Source organism: Hyperoodon ampullatus, assembly GCF_949752795.1.
Source record: "Hyperoodon ampullatus genome assembly, chromosome: X".
Taxonomy (NCBI): Eukaryota; Metazoa; Chordata; class Mammalia; order Artiodactyla; family Ziphiidae; genus Hyperoodon; species Hyperoodon ampullatus.
Window position 1 is genome coordinate 96,961,300 of NC_136913.1, and position 20,840 is coordinate 96,982,139.

General features: G+C 36.3%; 1 protein-coding gene across 1 annotated transcript in view; it reads right to left on the reverse strand.

Moving 5' to 3' along the window:
• Window positions 1-466: 466 nt before the first annotated feature.
• Window positions 467-20,840, reverse strand: part of TRPC5 (transient receptor potential cation channel subfamily C member 5) — a gene marked incomplete at both ends in the record, with an annotated part of 136,603 nt that continues 116,229 nt past the window's right edge. Inside the window, 4 exons of the mRNA XM_079727771.1 lie at window positions 467-1,159; window positions 2,812-2,901; window positions 3,716-3,757; window positions 3,993-4,196. Coding sequence (XP_079583897.1) covers window positions 467-1,159; window positions 2,812-2,901; window positions 3,716-3,757; window positions 3,993-4,196 — 1,029 coding nt within the window. The remainder of the gene's footprint in view (window positions 1,160-2,811; window positions 2,902-3,715; window positions 3,758-3,992; window positions 4,197-20,840) is intronic.

The following is a 20,840-nucleotide window of genomic DNA, read 5'->3' on the forward strand; positions in this document are numbered from 1 at the left end:
GGCAACAAAGATAGGCAAGTTAGTTTGCCTTATCTGATAGCTGGTGGGGACTGCTGAGCACAGCCCTCAGCCCTGTGGGGAAATGGTGTGAGATCCTGAGGAAGGTCAGGAATCTGTGCGGCAGCGACAGTAGCAAAGTGGCACCTGGAGCTTCAAGGAAGCAAGGGTAAGAAAAGCAAAGCCAAAGGTTTAAGCACCCGACTGCACCTCTGCTGATGAGGGGCAAACACCTCTTCAGTTGGTTTTGAAATGGACTTAGCGTTTGTAGGTATAAAAAGGCAAATAATAGTCATAATAATAACAAGAACAAAAAATGAAGAATGTGGCTATAAAAGATGGTGAAAACAATAGGAGTTTCACTCTCCTGTCTAGTGGGGGGCAGTGAGGGCATCATATTCTATGTCACCTCTGAGAGCAAAGAAATTAGAAATTTTCTGAGTTCCAGAACAGGTGATACCGGCTTGACTTAGAGCCGAGTTGTAACTTGGTCTTCCTGTCCATCACCCCATTTGTGCATGAGCAGGTCACAAGCCTCTCCCCAAGTTTCAAATACATCCTCTGAGGAGTCTAAAAGTTTAGAATTTGAGGAGCAGATGCTGGATGCGCAGTGAAGAGAGCTGGAACAGGCTAGAGGGCATTCACTGCTCTGAGCAGCGCCCCGGGCGTCACCTAATTCTACCTCACTGAGGTTAATTTCCCTTTGAGAACAGGACTCTGCTTTCCCTTTCTCCATCTGAGAATATTTGATATCCTGCCACATATAATGTGGCTGAACGATTCCATCAGAAATTGTGTACATCGGCTCTGAACTGGGTTCAGACATATGACCATTAAACTTGGAGAATAGGAGACCCAGTTTCTTGAGAGAGGGACCCATGAAGGAGCGTTTGCTTGATGACTCAGCTTTTGACTTCCCTTGGGCACCACTAACTCTTGGCATGGTCCTGATGAGAGGTGGCCCATGGCAGGCTTTTTTCTTGCAGCCTAAATTGAAAGAGACACTCTTGGATTTGGCCCGAGCCCCGCCACTGCCATCATTGGTATCATCTCTCTGAGAAAATTCAGTGCTGCTAGTGGAAAAACTTCTCCTTTGGTGTTTCCTGTTTCCCAAGAGGTCAAGCACTTCATATCGAAAGCTGGAAATGTCCTGCTTTAATTCCTAGGGCAAGAGAGAAGGCATGTCATGTTAAGAAGCTTGGTCTTTAGTTCGAAATAGGCACGTTGAGTATCCTTCGGAATGTTCCAGGTTTCGCCTCACTGCAAATCACAAGGTACATGAACTACCAGAAAAATCTCACATTATTCCAGCACAAGAAAAACATATTAACAATGCTGTGGGCAGAGCTGGCCATTGGGAAAAAATGTGCAATTGGTAAAGTTGATTTCAGAACTTCCCTATCAGGAGCACGCCAACAGACTGAAGTGTTAATCAACAATGAAGGTATCAGAGTAGGGCTCTCATTGGAATCTAAATAGAAAAGTACTACTGAAGAGGAAAAAGCTTTTAGGACTCTCAGGAATAAAACTAGGGAAGTGGAATGTCAGGAGATGAGACTGCTGTTTTGGGCCAGGGGACCTTGTTTATTCAAGTGCCTGTGAAATGTCTTCTATCTCTAACTGGTTGCCTAGATACTAGATCGCGCTTTTAAAAACCATCTTTGAAAAGTTTATATCTGATCATGTCGTTCTCTTGCTTAACACTGTTTAGTAACTTGTCGCTGACCTTAGGAAAAAGGAAAAATGCCATACCACAGACTACAAGGTTTTTCAAGGTCTAGTACATGTCGATCTCTCCCATTTCATTCCTTCCTGCTCTTTCCCCAGGCTTTTTACTGTCCACCTGTATGGACATATTCTCTCTTGCCTCTGGGCCTTTGCATGTGCTGTTTTCTCTGTCTGGAACATTCTTCTCCCCAACTCTCCTTTATCTGGCTCCTCCTTCAAACCTCAGCTTAAACATGGCTTCCTCTGGAAAGCCTGCCTCGAATCCCCAAGTCCCAGTTGGGTGTCCCCCCATTTCTATGTCTCTACAGCACCCTGTGTTGATCCTGTTAGAATACTCAGTCATTCGCCTCTATTATTATTGTGTGTGACTCCACGAGAGAGTAGGGGCTGGTTATATCTTGCTCATGACTGTGCCCCAGCACCTAGCAGAGTGCTTGGCGTATAGCAGGCCCTCAACCGATGAGTTATGTCTATGGATTAGGATAACAGCCTTCTTATGTTCCTTAGAAAACATATATGTGTTCTAGGATAGGGTTTCTCAACCAATTGACATGTTGAGTGTGGTAATTCTTTGCTGTTGGGAGCTGTGCTGTGCATTGTAGGATTTTTAGCAACAACCCTGGTCTCTACTCACTAGATGCCAATAGCATCCCAATGTGACAGCCAAAAATGTGTAATGGTAGGGTTTCATAAATGTTAGATTTAATAATAGACTTTTTGTCTTTATCTTATTTAAAGAAGGCCTTTAAATCTCTAGGCATCTCCCCTTTGCTATCTTTCTTCTCATCACACACCCATGCCATATCATTTAAAGTACTCAATTCCCATACTGAGAAAAACCGAGAATATTAAAAGAATGCATATTTTTATTATTCATAAAGCTGATTGTGGTATGACAGACATTGGTAAAAATCTATCCATCTACTGGATGACAGACTATTCTAAGAGAGAGAATAAGAATTGTAGCTGGTTTTGCTGTATCATAGGCTGTTGAAATTCCATCACCAGAAACCTCAAACACTGTGAAGATTGAATGATGCTTAAGAAATGTGAATGAAGAATTAAACCACTTTATGATCAAATTACCTTAAAATTTTCTTCTGTTAGTCCCTCATTTGTTTTGGAATTTCTTATCATAGCTGCCACATATCTTTTGACTAAATTCCTGATAACTTCCTGGAATTTAAACAAAAACATGAAGAAGCATTCAGTTTCCTTCTTGGACTCTCAGTAAAATAAGAAACATACACAGGAAATAAAATACGCTTAGACTGTCTTTGCATTGGAAAATCCTCACAGGATCCAGGCATTTTCTACAAAACCCCCCAGTTAAGTCCATTGGCTAAATGAAGAATTTATTATGTGTCCAAATTTGGTGGCAGAGTGGGCCAGTGAGATCAAATTTACCCGAAAGGAAAATTTTCCACCCAAGCATAAGGTAAACACGGATACACATTCATGGAATAATGAGAGCAGAATAATCCTTGAATGGTCACAGTCAATATCCTTTCCCTTCAGGCTAGATTAAACTTGAACCTTCCTAGTAAGATGAGAGGTTTTCTTCCTTTTATAAAGTTGAGAAAGTCATTCTTCAGTGTCACAGAGTCTGATGATTTCAATGTCCACTAATTACATAATCAAGATACTTTTCTTAGAGGCAATCTATACTTCCCCTTTACAGGGATGGCCTCTTTTAACTTAGCCTCTGGGAATGGTATACACATGGTCACCCTGCTTTGTGTTAGTAATGGTGATGATGATAGCTACCACTTAATGCAATGTGTCAGGCACTGTGCCAGGACACACACACACACACACACACACAACCATACATACATACTCGCCACTCAGTTCTCACAACTACAATTTAGGTTTTATCATCCTTATTTTACAGACGAGGAAACTGAGGATCAGTGAGGGAAAGTGATTTGTCCAAGTTCACACAACTGACCAAGAACTATTGTGCTTAGTCCCTATGAAGAAGCTTTACCTGGTAATGTTGATTCTGTATCAGGCTGTCAGCATGACGTTCCTGCCATTGAAAATGGACAGAGAGGTTACATCAGCAGTCTCCCAGCAGCCCGTCCACTCGAATATATTTCTAAACATTAGGACTGGGACATGACACAGGAGCAACTGCCTGACAAACCCCCAAAGCATCTGTAGGTTGGAGTAGTTTTAAGATGTTCAAGATAGGGAATGTTACAAAGGAAGGAAAGGAGAAAACATTTGTGTTTACAAAGAAACATAATTTTTAAAAGCCTTACTGTGAAGCTTCTCAAGTTGTGCCTTCTCCGTCTACCATCAGGGTCTCTTTGGGGGCAGAAGGTGTTGTTGAACCAGTTACCAAGGTATAGAAATGACTTGGGGCTGGGGATGATGTTGAAAGGAGGTGGCAAGGTGCCACCTTCATCGAAGTAACTCATCCAGAGCTTCGTCCTTGCAAACTTCCACTCAATATCGGCATGATCCTATGAAAGAGAGAAGTTCAGTGATTTGGGATGGGAAAATGCAAAATGCACCCGACTCATTCTCAAAGTTCTACTTGCTTCTACAGAGGGCAATCTGTCAGTAGCTATAAAAATTCAAATTACACTTACCTTACGACCCAGTAATCCTACAATTAGAAATTTATCTTATCGATATACTTGCAAAAAGATGTATATGCAGGGCTGTTCGCTAGCACTGCAGCTTGTAAGAGCAAAACAACTGGCAACAACCTAAATATCCAACAGTGGGAGACTGCTTAAATAAATGATGTCACATCCACAAAATGGCTTATAATCAAACTATTAAAAATATAGTAGCTCTATCAACATTTTATATGTAGAAAAACATATCGTATATATGCATCTATCCATATATTTATAAGACCTCTAAGTGAAAAAAGCAACATAAAGAGCAATATATATTGTGTAAAATGATACCCTTTATCCAACTGAAAACCCCTTTATATTACATGCTTACATATTCTAGACAGGTACACACTAAATTGTAGTTATTTTTAAGGAGTAGGATTGGTGAGGAGAGACTTTATGTTTTTTTTAAAAAATCAACATTATTGAGGTATGATTTACACAGTAAAATTCATCTATTTTAAGTGTTCAATGAGTTTTGATGAGTGTATATACCTGTATAAGCACTTTTAAGACCTGGAAGGACTAATGTAATCACCACCACAATCAGGATACACAACAGTTCCATCAACCCCCCAAATTACCTAATGTTGCCCCTTTGTAATCAAACTCTCTCGAACCCCCCTGGCAACCACTGCTCCATTCTCCATTCTTTTAGTTTACTTTTTCCAAAATGTCATATAAATGGAATCATACAGTAGGTAACCTTCTGGGACTGGCTTATTTCACTCAGCATTAATATCTTCGAGATTCATCTGGTTTTGTATGTATCGATAATCTATTGCCTTTTATCGCTGAGTAGTTTCTTGTTGTGTGGATGTACCACAGTTTGCTTATTCATTCACCCATTAAAGAACATTTGGGTTGCTTCCAGTTTTTAATAATTGTGAATAAAGCTGCTGTGAACATTCATGTACAGGTCTTTCTGTGAACATAAGTTTAATTCCCCTGGCTTAAATATCTAGGAGTGATATTGCTGGATCATGAAGTAAGTGTACATTTAACTTTATAATAAACTGCCAAACTGTTTTCCAGAGTGGCTGTACCATGTTTCATTCTCACCACTTGCTCTGTATCCTTCTTAGCATTTGTCAAGTTTTTTAAAGTTTAACTATTCTAACAGATTAAGTAGTGGTATCTCATTATGGTTTTAATTTGTATTTCCCAAATTGGAATGAAGTTGAGCATCTTTTCATATGCTTATGTGCTATATAGATATCCTCTGTGGTGAGGTGTCTGTTTAGATCCTTTGCCCATTTTTACTAGGTACTTTGCTTGCTTACAGGTGGATTTAGATAGTTTTAAAATATATTCTGGATACTAGCTCTTTGTCAGGAATGTAAATTGCAAATGTGTTCTCTCAGTTTGCGTGTTATCTTTTCATTTACTTAATGGTGTCTTTCATAGAACAAAGTGTTTTAATTTCAATGAAATCAAATTTATCAAATTTTTAATGGATTATGCTTTTGGTATTATGTCTAAGAACTCTTTACCTAACCCGAGGTCATGAAGATTTCTCTTATGTTTTCCTCTACAAGTTTTATAGTTGTAAGATTTGCATTTAGCTCTATGATCAACTTTGAGCTCATTTTTGCTTAAGGGGTGAAGTTTACATTGAGGGTTTTTGTTTGTTTGTTTGTTTTGCCTGTGGGTATCCATTTGCCATTTGCTGAAAAGGCTATTGTTCTTCCACTGAGTTGCTTTTGCGCCTTTGACAATCAGCTGGGCATGCTGGGACTACTGTCCATCCACATTCAAAAGAATGAAGTTGGACTCCTACCTCATACCACATACAAAATTCAACTCAAAATGAATCATAGAACTAAATTTAATAGATAAAAACTATAAAACTTTAAGAAGAAAGTTTAGGAGTAAATCCTCATGACCTTGGGTAAAACAATGGTTTCTTAGAGATGACACCAAAAGCCAAGGAACAAAGGGAAAAAAATTGTCAAATTGGACTTAAAGTTAAAAACTTTGTACTTCAAAGGACACCATGAAGAAAATGAAGAGAAAACCCACAGAATAAGAGAAAGTAATTAAATATCATATGTCTGATAAGGGACTTGTGCCTTTATAAAAAACAATTATAATTCAACAATAAAAATACAAATAAACCAATTTAAAAATGGGCAAAGCACTTGAATAGACATTTCCAGAAAGAAGACATACAAATGGCCAACAAGCACATGAAAAGATGCCCAACATCATTGGTCATTAGGTATACTCAAATCAAAACCACAATGAGATACCATTTTATACCTGCTAGGATAGATATAATAATTTTAAAAAGACAAATAATAACCAGTGTAGGTGAGGATCTGTAGATCCACACACTGCTGGTGAGAATGTGAAATGGTGCAGCTACTTTGGAAAACAATATGGCAATTCCTCAAATGGTTAAACATAAAGTTACCATATGACCCAGCAATTTCACTCCTTGCTACATACCCAAGAGAAATGAAAACACATTCTACACAAAGACTTGTACACAAATGTTCAGCAGCATTATTCATAATAGCTGAAGAGTAAAAACAACCCAAATATTCATCAACTGATAAAAGGGTAAACAAAATGTGGTACATTATTATTATTATCCAGCCTTAAAAAGGAATGAAGTATTGATACATACCACAACATGGATGAACCTTGAAAACCTTATGCTGAGTGAAAGCATATTTATTCTGCTGAGTCTTCCAATCCATGAACAGAGTATGTCATTTCTTTCATCCATGTTTTGCAGTTTTTACTGTGTAAGTCCTATAGTGATTTGTTAAGCATATACCTAAGTATTACATTTCCTTTGCAACAATTTACAATGGTACTGTCTTTTAAAATTTATTTCCAATTGTTTATTGTTAGTATATGGTTGATTTTTGTGTATTGACCTTGTAGTCTGTGGCCTTGCTAAATTCATTTTTTTATTCTATCAAGTTTTTAATAGATTTTTTAGGGTTTTCTTTATACAGAATCATGAGATAGTTTTATTCTTCCTTTCCAATCTGTATGGCTGTAATGTTTTTCCTTCCCTTATTGCATTGTCTAGGATCTCCAGTACAATGTGGAATAGAAGTACTGAAAGCAGATATACATTTTTAACTGATCTTAGAAAGTCTTCAATCTTTCACCATTTAGTCAGCTGTAGGTTCTGTGGCTCAGGTTGTGCAAGTTACATTCTATTCCAAGTTTGCCAAGACATCTTTTAAAAAAAATCATAAATGTATGTTGAAGTTTGTCAAACACTTTTTCTGCATCAATTGATATGATCATAGGGTTTTTCTTCTTTTGACTATTAATATAACGGATTACTTTGCATTCCTGAGATAAATCCCATTTGATTATGGTGTGTTCTTTTTATACATTGCTGGATTCAATATGCTAATGCTTTGTTGAGGATTTCCATGTCTATGTTCATAAAAGATATTGGTATATAATTTTTAATTTTCTGTACTGCTTTTTCTGGTTTGGGTATCAATATAACATATTATACATGTAATGTATTTATATATAATTAAAATTAATTTTACCAGTTTCTCTTCACTATATTTTAATGTGGCTACTAGAAAATGTAACATATGTGGCACATATTTGGGACTTGCATAAAATTTTTATTGTACAGAACTGCCCTAGACTAAAGGTGTATTTAGTCCTGCCAAATAAAGCTTAAAAGCAAGACTCAGTGGGATCAAACTATTTCCAGAATAAAGCTCAAGAATATTTAAAACAATACAAAAATAGCTAGCACCCAATAAGGTAAAATTCACAATGTCTGGTATCCAATAAAAATTTATCTAAAATGCCAAGAAGCAGGAAAATATGATACATAATGAGGAGAAAAAAATCTATCAAACAGAACCAGATACAAATCAGTCGTATTCTATATAGCAGCAATAAACAATGAGGAAATATTAATTTAAAAACAGTTTCATTTAAAATGTAAAATCCTTAGGAATAAGTATGACAAAAATATACATGTTTTTTAACACTGAAAACTGTGAAAGATTACTGAGATAAATTAAAGAAGACAAATAAATATAGAGATACGGCATATTCATGAATTGGAAGACTAAATATAGTTAGGATGGCAATTCTTTCCAAATTGATTTAGAGATTCAATACAATTTCAGTCAAATCTCAGTTGGCATTTTTGAAGAAATTGACAAGCTGCTTCTCAAACTTATATATAAATACAAAAGATGTAAAATAGTTAATTTTGAAAAAGAACAAATTGGCATTGAAGATCAATTGAACAAAACAAGACAGTCCAGAAATAAATGCATGCATATGCACATATGCAATTGACTTTCAAGAAAGGTGTCAAGGCAATTCAACTTGGAAAGGGTAATCTTTTCTTTTCGACAAATTGTTTTGGAATAGTTGGACTTCCACAAGAAGAAAAGAAAAAAGAACCTTGATCTTTACTTCACACAAATACAAAAGTTAACTCAAAATGAGTCATGACTTAAATATGGAGAGCTAAATCTATAAATATTTTATTAATAAACAATTTACTATGTTTTTTCTTTCTGCTTGCTTTGAATTTAGTTTGCTATTCTTTTTCTAGTTTCATAAAGGTGGAAATTTAAGTTATTGATTTGAAATCTTATTTCCTTTTTAACATAAGATTTACAATTATAAATGTTTCTGAGGAAACTTGGCATATACTGTACTCTCCCTTTCATTCATCTCAAAGTATTTTCTAACTTCCCTTGTGATTTCTTCTTTGAACTAGTTATTTTGCAGTGTTTTCTCTACTATCCATTTATGTGTGAACTTCTGAAATTTTATTTTGTTTTTGATATCTAATTTAATTTCATTATATTCCCAAGTATGTTTGCAGAACATACTTTTTATTATTTCAATCATTTAAAAATTTAGGGAGGCTTATTTTATGAGCTAACACATAATCTATCTTGGAGAATATTCCATGTGCAGTTCAGAAGAACATATATTCTGCTGTTGTTGTATGGCATGTTCTATAGATAGATGTCCATTAGGTCTAGTTGGCTTATAGTGTTGTCCAAGTATTCTATTTCCTTTTTGGTCATTTATCTAGTTCTGTCCGTTACTGAAAGTGGGGTAATAAATTCTTCAACTGTTATTGTTAAATTTCTATTTCTCCCTTCAGTTCTGTCAGTTTTTGCTTCATGTATTTTTCAGCTCTGTAGATAGGTGGAAATGTGTTAATAATTGTTAAATCTTCATGATAGATTCACCTTTTTATAGTTATAAAATGTCCTTTGTTTTCTCTAGTAACAAATTTTGTCTTAAATTCTATTTTGTCTGATAATTATTATAGCCACTTAGCTCTCTTTTGGTTACTGTTTGCATCATATATCTTTTCCCACTCTTACTTACATTCTATTTGTATCTTTGAATCTAAAATGTGTCTCTTGTAGACAGCATATAGTTGGAACATGTGTGTTTCTTATACAGAGTCTGGCAATCTCTGCCTTTTAACTGCTTTGCTTAATCTAGTTACATTTAAAGTAATTACTGATAAAGTAGGATTTACATCTGCCATTTTGCCATTTTCTATATGTTGCATGTATTTTTTGTTCCTCTATTCCTCCATTATTGACTTCTTATGTGTTAAATAGATATTTTCTAATATACCTTTTAATTCTCTTGTTTCATTTACTATATTAAAAAATTATCTTCTTAGTGCTTGGCCCAGGGATTACAATTAACATCTTAAAATACAATCTACTTTGGGTTAATACCAACCTGATTCCAATCATATGTAAAAACTTTGCTACCATATAGCTCCATTCCTTCCCTCCTCCTTTGTGCTATTACTGATATACAAACTGTTCCTTTATATATTATACATTATAACCCCATCAAAACACTCATATAATTATTGAATTATGCAGTTATCTTTCAAGTTAGAGAGAAAAAAAACTTCCCCCCAAATAAGATTTGTGTTGTATTTTATATTTATCTATGCAATTACCTTTTCTGGTGCTTTCTTTCTTTCTTTCTTTCTTTCTTTCTTTCTTTCTTTCTTTCTTTCTTTCTTTCTTCCTACTCTCTAGTGTTCTTTCATTTCAGCCTGAAGAACTCTTTTTAGCATTTCTTGTAGGACCGGTCTTCTGGCCATTAATTCTCTCAGTCTTTGTGTACTTGACAATGTCTATTTTTCCCTCATTTAAGGATATTTTTGCTGGATATAGAATTCTTGGTTGTCAGTCTTTTGCTTTAAACATTTTGTATATGTCATCACACTGACTTCTAGTGCCCATTGTTTCTGATGGGAAATCAGTTATCTTTTAATTTTCCTGCTTTCAAGATTTTTTCTTTGTCTTTGACTTTGAGAGGTTGACTAAGAAGTGGATTTTTTTGTGTTTATCCTACTAGGAAATATTTGAGCTCTTGGATGTGTAGACTATTTTTGAGAAGTTTTTACTCATTATTTCTTCAAATATCCTTTCTGTTCTTTTTTTCTCTTTTGTACTTCTGAGACTCCCATTATGTGTATGTTGGCCATTTAATGGTGTCTCACAGGTCTCTTAAGCTCTGTTCATTTTTATTCATCCTGTTTTTCTTTCTGATCCTCAGTCTAGACAATGGTAATTGAATTATCTTCAAGTTTGCTAATCCTTTCTGCCAGCTCAAATCTGCTTTTAAGCCCTTCTAGTGAATTTTTCATTCTGTTACAGCACTTTTCAAATCCAGAAATTCAATTTGATTCTTTTTAAAAATAATTTCTGTCACTTTATTAATATTCTCTATTTGGTGAGACATCATTCTCATACTTTCCTTTAATTCTTTAGATGTTTTCCTTTAGTTATTTGAAGATATTTAAAATAGCTGGTTCAGTCTTTACCAAAGCCAACATCTGGGCTTCCTCAAGGACTGTTTCTATGACATCTTTTTTTCCTGTGTACAGACCATACTTTCTTTGTATGTGTGTGTGTGTGTGTGTGTGTGTGTGTGTGTTGTAGTTTTTTGCTGAAACTAGACATTTTAAACAATTTAATATGATTACTCTGGAAATCTGATCCCCTTCTTCTAGAGTTTGGTTTTTAGTGTTTGTTTAGTGACTATCCTTGACTGATTCTGTAAAATCTGTATTCTTTGTCATGTGCAGCCATTGAAGTCTCTGTTTAGTTAGCCTCGTAGTCAGATAATGATTGCACAGGGATTTCATTAAATGCCTTGAATCAGTAAGTCTCTCACTCTTTGCTAGTGGCTCTGTGTGTGCATAGTGACACATCTTCAATGTTCTTGCAGTTTATCATCTGTAAATGACACGTTTGAAAAGACAACAAGGGAAATTTAAATATGGACTCCAAATTATAATTATAGTGTATCAATGTTAAATTTCTTGATGGAGATATGGTACTGTGATAATGTAGTTGAATATATATGACAATATTTGAGTGAAATATGTGATATTGGTAATTTACTTTCAAATGTTCTAAAAAAAAGTTCTTGGGCCCCATCATATGTATACAGCAGTAAGAGCTTTGTTTCAGAGGCCACATTAACTTGTGACTTATATCCACAAATTTTTAACTTAAAACAATGCCAAATAAGATGGTTAGACAATATAGTCTCCACTGTCAAAAGTGCACAGTGTAAGGGAGAAAAAAATATTTCTTTACTAGCACATGAGATCTTAAAAAGGAGAGCTATGCCTTACAGTGTTTGTCTTGGGGTGGTTTTTGAGTGAACATTCAGTCAGTGAAACCTAGAATTTGCTCCTTGGCCTTTCAGATATTCCATGAAGGCTTTCACTTTGCTCTCCAACGTAGCAGTGCTTAGCTATGATATTAAAGGATTAGCAGATCATGTTCAAAAACAGCACCACACAGAATAGGGATTTTTATACCTGGTTCTATGGATGAAGTTAATGGAGTCAATAAATCTATAAAAATTGTATGTGAAATATTGGGTGTTTTGCATTTTTCTGGGCTTTCATCATATTCTCAAAGGAATCTGCCCTCCCCTACTAAAGTAGAGGATTCTGTTGATTTCTGAAATGCCCATTGCCTGTATCTGAACAGCCGCTAGCCAGCTCTTAATGGATAAATCAGGGATACCTCTATGTTCTCTAAGAGGGACTAAATGGCTTTGGGTTAAATGAGTAACAAGTTCAAAAGGAAAACGAAGCTCTAGGTTGAATTTAAGGTACTTATTAGACTCAATGCTAGATTTTGTTATTTCATGAGTTAATAAAGAAGCAAATATATTACCATTTTTTTGAGATGTTGAAACATCTTTTATTAAGGCATTGTAAAATTATAAATTCCTCCCAAAGTTACTTGAGAATTGGAAGAGTTGCTGCAATTATTAGAGTAATAAATTTTATATGCACACATAACTATACTTTAAGTATATAAAATGAATATATAACAAAGAGCACTAACACTCATCCTCTCTTTTGTGTTCCTGTTAGTTAAATAATTTCAAGTAGTTCAAAGATAAATTGGGCTACATGAAAACAAAATATATGGAATTACCATAGAAAGAAATTATATTACAATACAGTTATCAAAAATATTTTTAAAACATGGTAATTTTATTACAATACAGTTAAAACATGGTAATATTTATTACAATACAGTTATCAAAAATATTTGTGCATTAGATCTCTAAGACTTACTACTAGTTGCAAGTTTGTACCCTTAAACAACATGAATTGTATACTTTTAAAAATGAATTTTATGGTATCTGGATTATATCTCAATAAAGCTGTTACCATAAAATAAACTCTCAGAAGAATACATAGGAATAATTTTCATGACCTTATGTTAGGCAGTGGTTTCTTAGATATCACAGATAGCAATGTTGCTGTCCTCATCTTTTAAAGCATACAATTCAGTAGTTTTTAATACATTTACAGAGTTGAGAAACCATCACCTCTATCTATTCTAGAACATTTTCATCACTCCTAAAAAACCCTGTATCCATTAGCAGTCAATTCCCAGCACTCCCTCCCCTCCCCAGAGCCCCTATCAACCACTAATCTACTTTTGTTTCTATGGATTTGTCTATTTTGAACATTTCATATAAATGAATTATATAATATTTGTCCTTTGTGTGTGGTTTCTTTCTCTTAGCATGTTTTCAAGGTTCATCCATGTTGTAGCATCTGTCAATACTTCATTCTTTCCTATGGCTGAATAATATTATATTTCATTGTATGGATATACTACATCTTTTTTATCTATTCATCAGTTGATGGTCATTTGGGTTGTTTCCACTTTGCTATTATGAATAATGCTGCTATGAATATTTGTGTGCAAGTTTTTGTGTGGATATATGTTTTTAATTCTCTTGGGGACATACCTAGGAGTGGAATTGCTCAGTTATATACTAACCCTACTTTTAACTTTATGAGGAATTGTCACACTATTTTTTAAAGTGGCTGCACCATTTTACATTCCCACCAGCAATGTATAAGAGTTCCGATTTTTTCACATCCTCACCAAGACTCATCACAGTTCATGTTTTTTTTGTAGTCATGCTAGTGGATATGACGTTGTATCTCATTCTGGTTTTGATTTACATTTCCTTAATGCTGAATGACATTGAGCATGTTATCATGTGCTCATCAGCCATTTGTGTATCTTATTTGGAGAAATGTTGATTCATATATTTTGCCCATTTAAGAATTAAGGGTGGGGGCTTCCCTGGTGGCACAGTGGTTAAAAATCCTCCTGTCAATGCAGGGGACACAGGTTCGATCCCTGGCCCAGGAAGACTCCACATGCCATGGAGCAACTAAGCCCATGCGCCACAACTACTAAGCCTGTGCTCTAGAGCCCGCGAGCCACAGCTACTGAAGCCTGGGCGCCTAGAGCCCGTGCTCCACAACAAGAGAAGCCACAATAATGAGAAGCCCGTGCACCTCAACGAAGAGTAGCCCCTGCTCACTGCAACTAGAGAAAGCCCACGCACAGCATTGAAGACCCAACACAGCCAAAAATAAAAACAAACAAATAAATAAATTCATTAAAAAAAAAACTAAGGGTGAGGCTTGGCATTAGAAACAGGCTGATGTTGGAGTTTTGAGATAATTTATACTGGGATGGCAGGAGTGATGACAGTTTTAACAACCTCGCCTCTCCATTCTCCAGCTATTGTCAAAGATTAAAAAAAAATCACTCAGAGAGAATTCTGTGAAAGCAAAGCAAAAAGATAGGGCTAAAAGAAATACTGAACTCACTTTATTTCATCCAGATGACAAACTCATAAGAAGCCTGCATGCTCTAGCTACCATCTATCTATCTATCTATCTATCTATCTATCTATCCACTTATCTACCTATCTTCTATCTTTTAATTTGTCCATCCTAGTGTTAGAATTTACAAGTGAAATGATCATCATAGGAATAAGTATTGATATACTTATTGAATTGAAAAATGAAGTCATCCTTTTTTAAAAAATAAATTTATTTAATTTATTTATTTTTGGCTGCGTTGGGTCTTCGTTGCTGCACATGGGCTTTCTCTAGTTGCGGCGAGCGGGGGCTACTCTTTGTTGTGGTGCAGGGGCTTCTCATTGTGGTGGCTTCTCTTGTTGCAGAGCACGGGCTCTAGGCACGTGGGCTTCAGTAATTGTGGCTCACGGGCTCTAGAGTGCAGGCTGAGTAGTTGTGGTGCACGGGCTTAGTTGCTCCGTGGCATGTGGGATCTTCCTGGACCAGGGCTCGAACCCGTGTCCCCTGCATTGGCAGGTGGATTCTTAATCACTGAGCCACCAGGGAAGCCCAAGTCATCCTTTTTGAGACAAAAGAAATATGATTTAGCCAGTTGATTTGGAAATGATGACTGGCTTTGCTAGTTAGGCTATATGACAGATATTTTTTATCAATTGCTAAATCTGAAGCTCCAAAATGTTGGTAAAATTATATTGAAAATGTGATAAGAAAAAAGCATTTCATAAAGAATGTTCTACTGGTTAAGCTGGATTAAAATTAATAAAATTTCTATTTTTCATTCCATGAACTTTGTTTAGTATGTTGGGTTAAACAAAGTGCCTCGAGGTAAAACAGTAACTGGTACATTTAATAATTATTTGGCAAGTCTTAGTAAAGACTTTTTGGTTTTGTCCCCAAATTTAGCACCTTAAAACAGCAAATATTTATTATCTTACAGTTTCTGTGGGTCAAGAATCTGGGTGTGGCAAGTTGTGTGCCTCTGGCCCAAGATCTCTTACAATGGTATAATCCAGTTGTTAGCCAGAGGTGGGGTCTCATCAGAAGCGTGAACTGAAGGAGTATTCTGTTCCAAGCTCGCTCGCATGGTTGTGTGGTTGTTGACAGGATTCAGTTCCTTGTGGGCTTTTGGACTGAGGACCATAGTCCCTTGCTGGCATATTGGCCAGACACCTCTCTCAGTTCTTTCTGGAGTGGGCCTCTCCATCAGCCAGCTCATAAAATGGCAGCAGACTTCCCTCCGAGGATGTGAGAGAGAAAAGCCATTGTTATAACCTAATCTCTCAAGTGACATCACTTTTGCCATATTTGTTAGGCGTCCATAGGTCTAGCCCACACTCAAGGGGAGAAGACTGCATAGGATTCAAATAACAGGAAGTGGGTATCATTGGGGGCCATCTCAGAAGGTTCCTACCACAGTACTACTTTCCAGAAATTGAGAAACTGAATGACTGTAATCTTGGGTAAAAATCCTTTTCTAAGTCATGTGGTTTCTAATTACTTGCCTTCAATAAAGTTTAAAGAGAACTGAAGCAAGTTTTCAGTTTGTTAAAAATATTATTTTTAATGAGGTTGAACCAATCCTTTTTATTTTTAATTAATTAATTAATTTGGCTGTGCTGGGTCTTAGCTGTGGCACGGGATCTTCATTGCCACATGTGGGATCTTCCTTGTGGCATGCGGGATCTTTAGTTGCAGTAGGCGAACTCTTAGTTGCAGCATGCGAGATCTAGTTCCCTGACCACGGATGGAACCCGGGCCCCCTGCATTGGGAGTGCAGGGTCTTAACTACTGGATCACCAGGGAAGTCCCTAAAAATATTATTTTTTTATTTTAAGCTTTTTTGGCTGCACCATGCGGCTTGTGGGATCTTAATTCCCTTACCAGGGGTTGAACCTGGGCCCTCAGTAGTGAAAGTGCAGAGTCCTAACCACTGGACCCCCAGGGAATTCCCTAAAACTATTATGAAAAATCATTGTATAACTTTTTGACATTAACTCAGAGTTCAAGGAAATTGAGTGACAATGGCATACTAAAACTCTGTTCATTCACATATGCTTATTGATATGAAAAAGTTTTCTTAGTGCTTTTATAAAAATGGAAACTAAATACATAATTGATGCTGAATCTTGTCCCTGAATATTACTCAATATTCTGTGGCTATAATAACTAGCTGGAAGAAAAGCCCCACTAACATCTTTAAGAAATATATTTCCAGTAAAAATGTATTTTTATGTCTAATTGTTATTTATCAAAATTTGTATTATATTTGTGTTCTTTTGAGCAGTTTTGTACTGCTAATAATTGAATAATAACGATATTCAGAAGAAATGTTTCAACATTTATTACCTTCTGGCCACAGAAAATAAAAAATTAAAATTCAATTTATACTTTTGTTATGAAGAAATATAAGGTGATCAATAATTTAAAAAGACTTAAAAACACAAAAAAATTATAACGTTAGGGTAAAATCCTGTGGGGATGTGGAATGCAAATAAGAATGCAAGGAGAGCAAGGAAAGGTGTAAACTCTCTGCCCGTAAAGAAAGAAGAGTTTAACCATTTATTTTTTAAATACATGGTTATGAGTAACAAATGACTATGGTATTCAGATTCCATTGGATACGTTTAAATGAGTAATTGGATAGTTTTATTTTAAATGTCAATATTTACCATATTCCAGAAATTACATCCTTTGCAACTATTTGAACTTATGATGAATAATCTAGATGTCAACCTAAGAATATGTAAGATACATAGATTTTTTTTCTCTACGAATTGATTAGAGGGTGTGCCTGCAAAAGGTCTGAATGCCCTTGATAAGACCTTGAACTAAGACACACTTATGGCTCTAGTAAATATCACTGCCCTAAAATCCTGCCTTGGGAGACAATGTTGTTGTAGGCAACTTGGAATGCAGAGGAAGATAGGAGGCAAGGGCAATGTGAAATAGTGAGACGCAGCCTGCCATTGTGGAAAGAGCAGGGGTTTTGGAGTCAAACAAAACAGGGCTTGAAGTACTGCTCTGCTATTTATCAGCTGTGTGACCTCAGAGCAGTCAATCAAAATCTGAGTCATGGTTTTCTCAACTGTTAAAATAAAGGAAAATCTCTATCACACTGATTTGTTGTAGAAGTCAATGTAAAATGCCTGGGCTACTGCCTGGTACATAGTAAGAGCTATATAGCTGTTGATCCCTTCTCCTACATTTCTGAGCCTATAATACCAGAAACGAACTTTGAATTTTCATTTTACCCGTTGATGGCTCAGAATAGCCAGTCTTTCATCTGTGGAATGTTTCTCTAGCTCTTGAAATAAAGTTGGTATTTGATAAGTATTTCTTAAAATGAAGTGAGTCACATTTTTAAACACAGGGTCTTTAGATTCTTGTCATCTCTAGACAAGTTCAAAAGGGAGAATGATGATATAGCTCCTATGCATATTCAGCTATTTTCTAATAAATTGGGCTGGATGTCCTGGTATCTGGAAATGGTCTCACTGCTTTCAATTTTTTAAAATCCCTGTGTGAGCTTTTTGTTTGTTTGTATGTGTTTTAAACAATAAGCAGTTAGGTCCTTTAAAAAATAGTTTTCTAAATGATTTTGACAAAGAATAGAAACATGCAATGGGCCAAGTTGTATACCATAGTTGTTTTTTTTTGTTTTCTTTTTTAGCTTAAGAGGCTTTCTGGTGCCCACTCATTGCACTTACTCAAATCAGGTGAGGATATGATTTTGGCTAAACATTTTACAAACAGCTCAAGAACCCCAGGTGATACCATTTTATTCCCCTTGTGCTCAGGTGACCTCAGATTGGGATTTACTATGTAAATAATTAACAGAGAAGTTATTGCAAATTATCCTCTCAACAGTCTTTTCCCACTCATTTATCATGTATCAATTCATTGTCTACCTATCCATTCATTTTTAAAATTAAAAAAATTTTTACTTTTATTGAAGTATAATTGATTTACAATATTGTGCTCATTTCAGGTGTACAGCAAAGTGATTTGGTTATACATATATATATGTATATGTCTATATTCTTTTATTGATTCTTTTCCATTATAGTTTATTACAAGATATTGAATATAGCTCCCTGTGTTATACAGTAGGTCCTTCTTGTTCCTCTATTTTATATATAGTAGTGTGCCTCTGTTAATCCCACACTCCCAATATACCCCTCTTCTCCCTTCCCCTTTGGTAACCGTAAGTTTGTTTTCTATGTCCATGAGTCTGTTTCTCTTTTGTGAATAAGTTAATTTGTACTATTTTTAGATTCCATGTATAAGTGATATATAATATTTGTCTTTCTCTGTCTGACTTACTTCACTTAGTATGATTATCTCTAGGTCCATCCATGTTGCTGCCAATGGCATTTCATTCTTTTTTATGGCTGAGTAATATTCCATTATTTATATATACCACATCTTCTTTTTCCACTCATCTGTTGATGGACATTTAGGTTGCTTCCATGTCTTGGCTATTGTAAAGAGTGCTGCTATGAACATTAGGGTGCATGTATCTTTTCAAATTAGAGCTTTTGTCTTTTCTGGATATATACCCAGGAGTGGGATTGCTGGATCATATAGTAACTCTATTTTTAGTTTTTAAAGGAGCTTCCATACTGTTCTCCATAGTAGCTGCACCAATTTACACTCCCACCATTCATTTTTAAAAATTAATTTATTTTTGGCTGTGTTGGGTCTTCCTTGCTGCGCGCGGGCTTTCTCTAGTTGTGGCAAGCAGAGGCTACTCTTCATTGCGGTGCGTGGGCTTCTCATTGCAGTGTCTTCTCTTGTTGTGGAGCACGGGCTCTAGGTGTGTGGGCTTCAGTAGTTGTGGTGCATGGGCTCAGTAATTGTGGCTCATGGGCTCTAGAGTGCAGGCTCAGTAGTTGTGGTGCATGGGCTTAGTTGCTCTGCGGCATGTGGGATCTTCCTGGACCAGGGCTCGAACCCGTGTCCCCTGCATTGGCAGGCAGATTCTTAACCACTGCACCACCAGGGAAGCCCTCACCATTCATTTTTTGATTTTTGTATTGAAAAACTACTATATTGCAGGTGCTCTGCTAGATGCTGGGTATAGCAAAATGACTGTCCTCTAATGGTGGTGGGAATACTACACAGAACACAATTCGAATACAGAGGTAGCACCTGAATCCTGAAGACTGGGAAATAACAGACCACCTGGCAGGACTGGTTAAAGAGTGTGAGCTGTAAAGTGATGAATAAGATACTTATTCATTCAGACGTTCTTTCATTCAAACAGTATATATTGACTGCCTGCTAGGTAAGAGGTGTTGGGATTTTAGCAGTGCATAATATGGACAACATTATAATTTGGAATGTGGAAATCTGTTTTCTTTTCAACCCTTGATCTACTTTGAATCGTAAGATTACGGATGTGGTTTTTGTAGTCATAGTTGTCTAAAACTTCACTGAATGTATGATGCCCAAGAGATTTTCATTCATCCGTATGGAGCTAGCCTTTCACCTTATATGATAGACAAATCAGACATTGACTTTTTTAAATGTTCACTGTTTGGTGATGATGCCCTTTCCCACACTCTGCCCTACCCTCTCTACCCAACTATGACTTTTGAACATTCTCCAAGATCATCAGCCCCTGCCTGGGTGCTTTTGTGTAAGACATAACCTATACAACCATAGCTTGTGGATCTTCCTATTCCAAGTTTCCAAAATTTTCAGGACTTTTGTGCTACCATAATGTGACCTTAATGACACATAGCCTTACATATATGTTCTAATCATGTCTGTGTCCTGCATTGCCTTTGATAACGTCAGCTCCTGTAGAGCAGGCGAGAGCTTCTATTTAGCTGCTTTTGCAGTGCCAGTGTAATGTACTGTGACTGTAGATCATACCCTCAAATGTTGTTGACTTGCTCAGATCCTGAACACATGGCCACAGCTAGGTCAAGTGAACATGTCTGTTCAATTTCACATTCCTCAGCAAATCCGAGCTCAAGGTTATTTTTCTTGCAATCAAACTACAAGGCCAATTTCCTACCAGCTTTTGATAAATTCTTATGCACTCTCTCAGATCTCCTGCCAGCAACCATCTTGCTCTAGCAAATTGGAAAGCTTTAAAACATAATGCAAAGGAAGAGTGACAGGCACAGACACAGCAGAGCAGAGTCTTTAAGGAGGAAAGCTACTTCCAGGAGTCTTGGGCCCACTGGCAGGCTGGTTGGAGGTGTATATTGAGGAGGGGGATATTTTGGCATCCTTCCCATTAACTAGTAGCTGCTTAGTTCATCTGGGCATAAGACTAGCTCTGTTTCCCTATGATG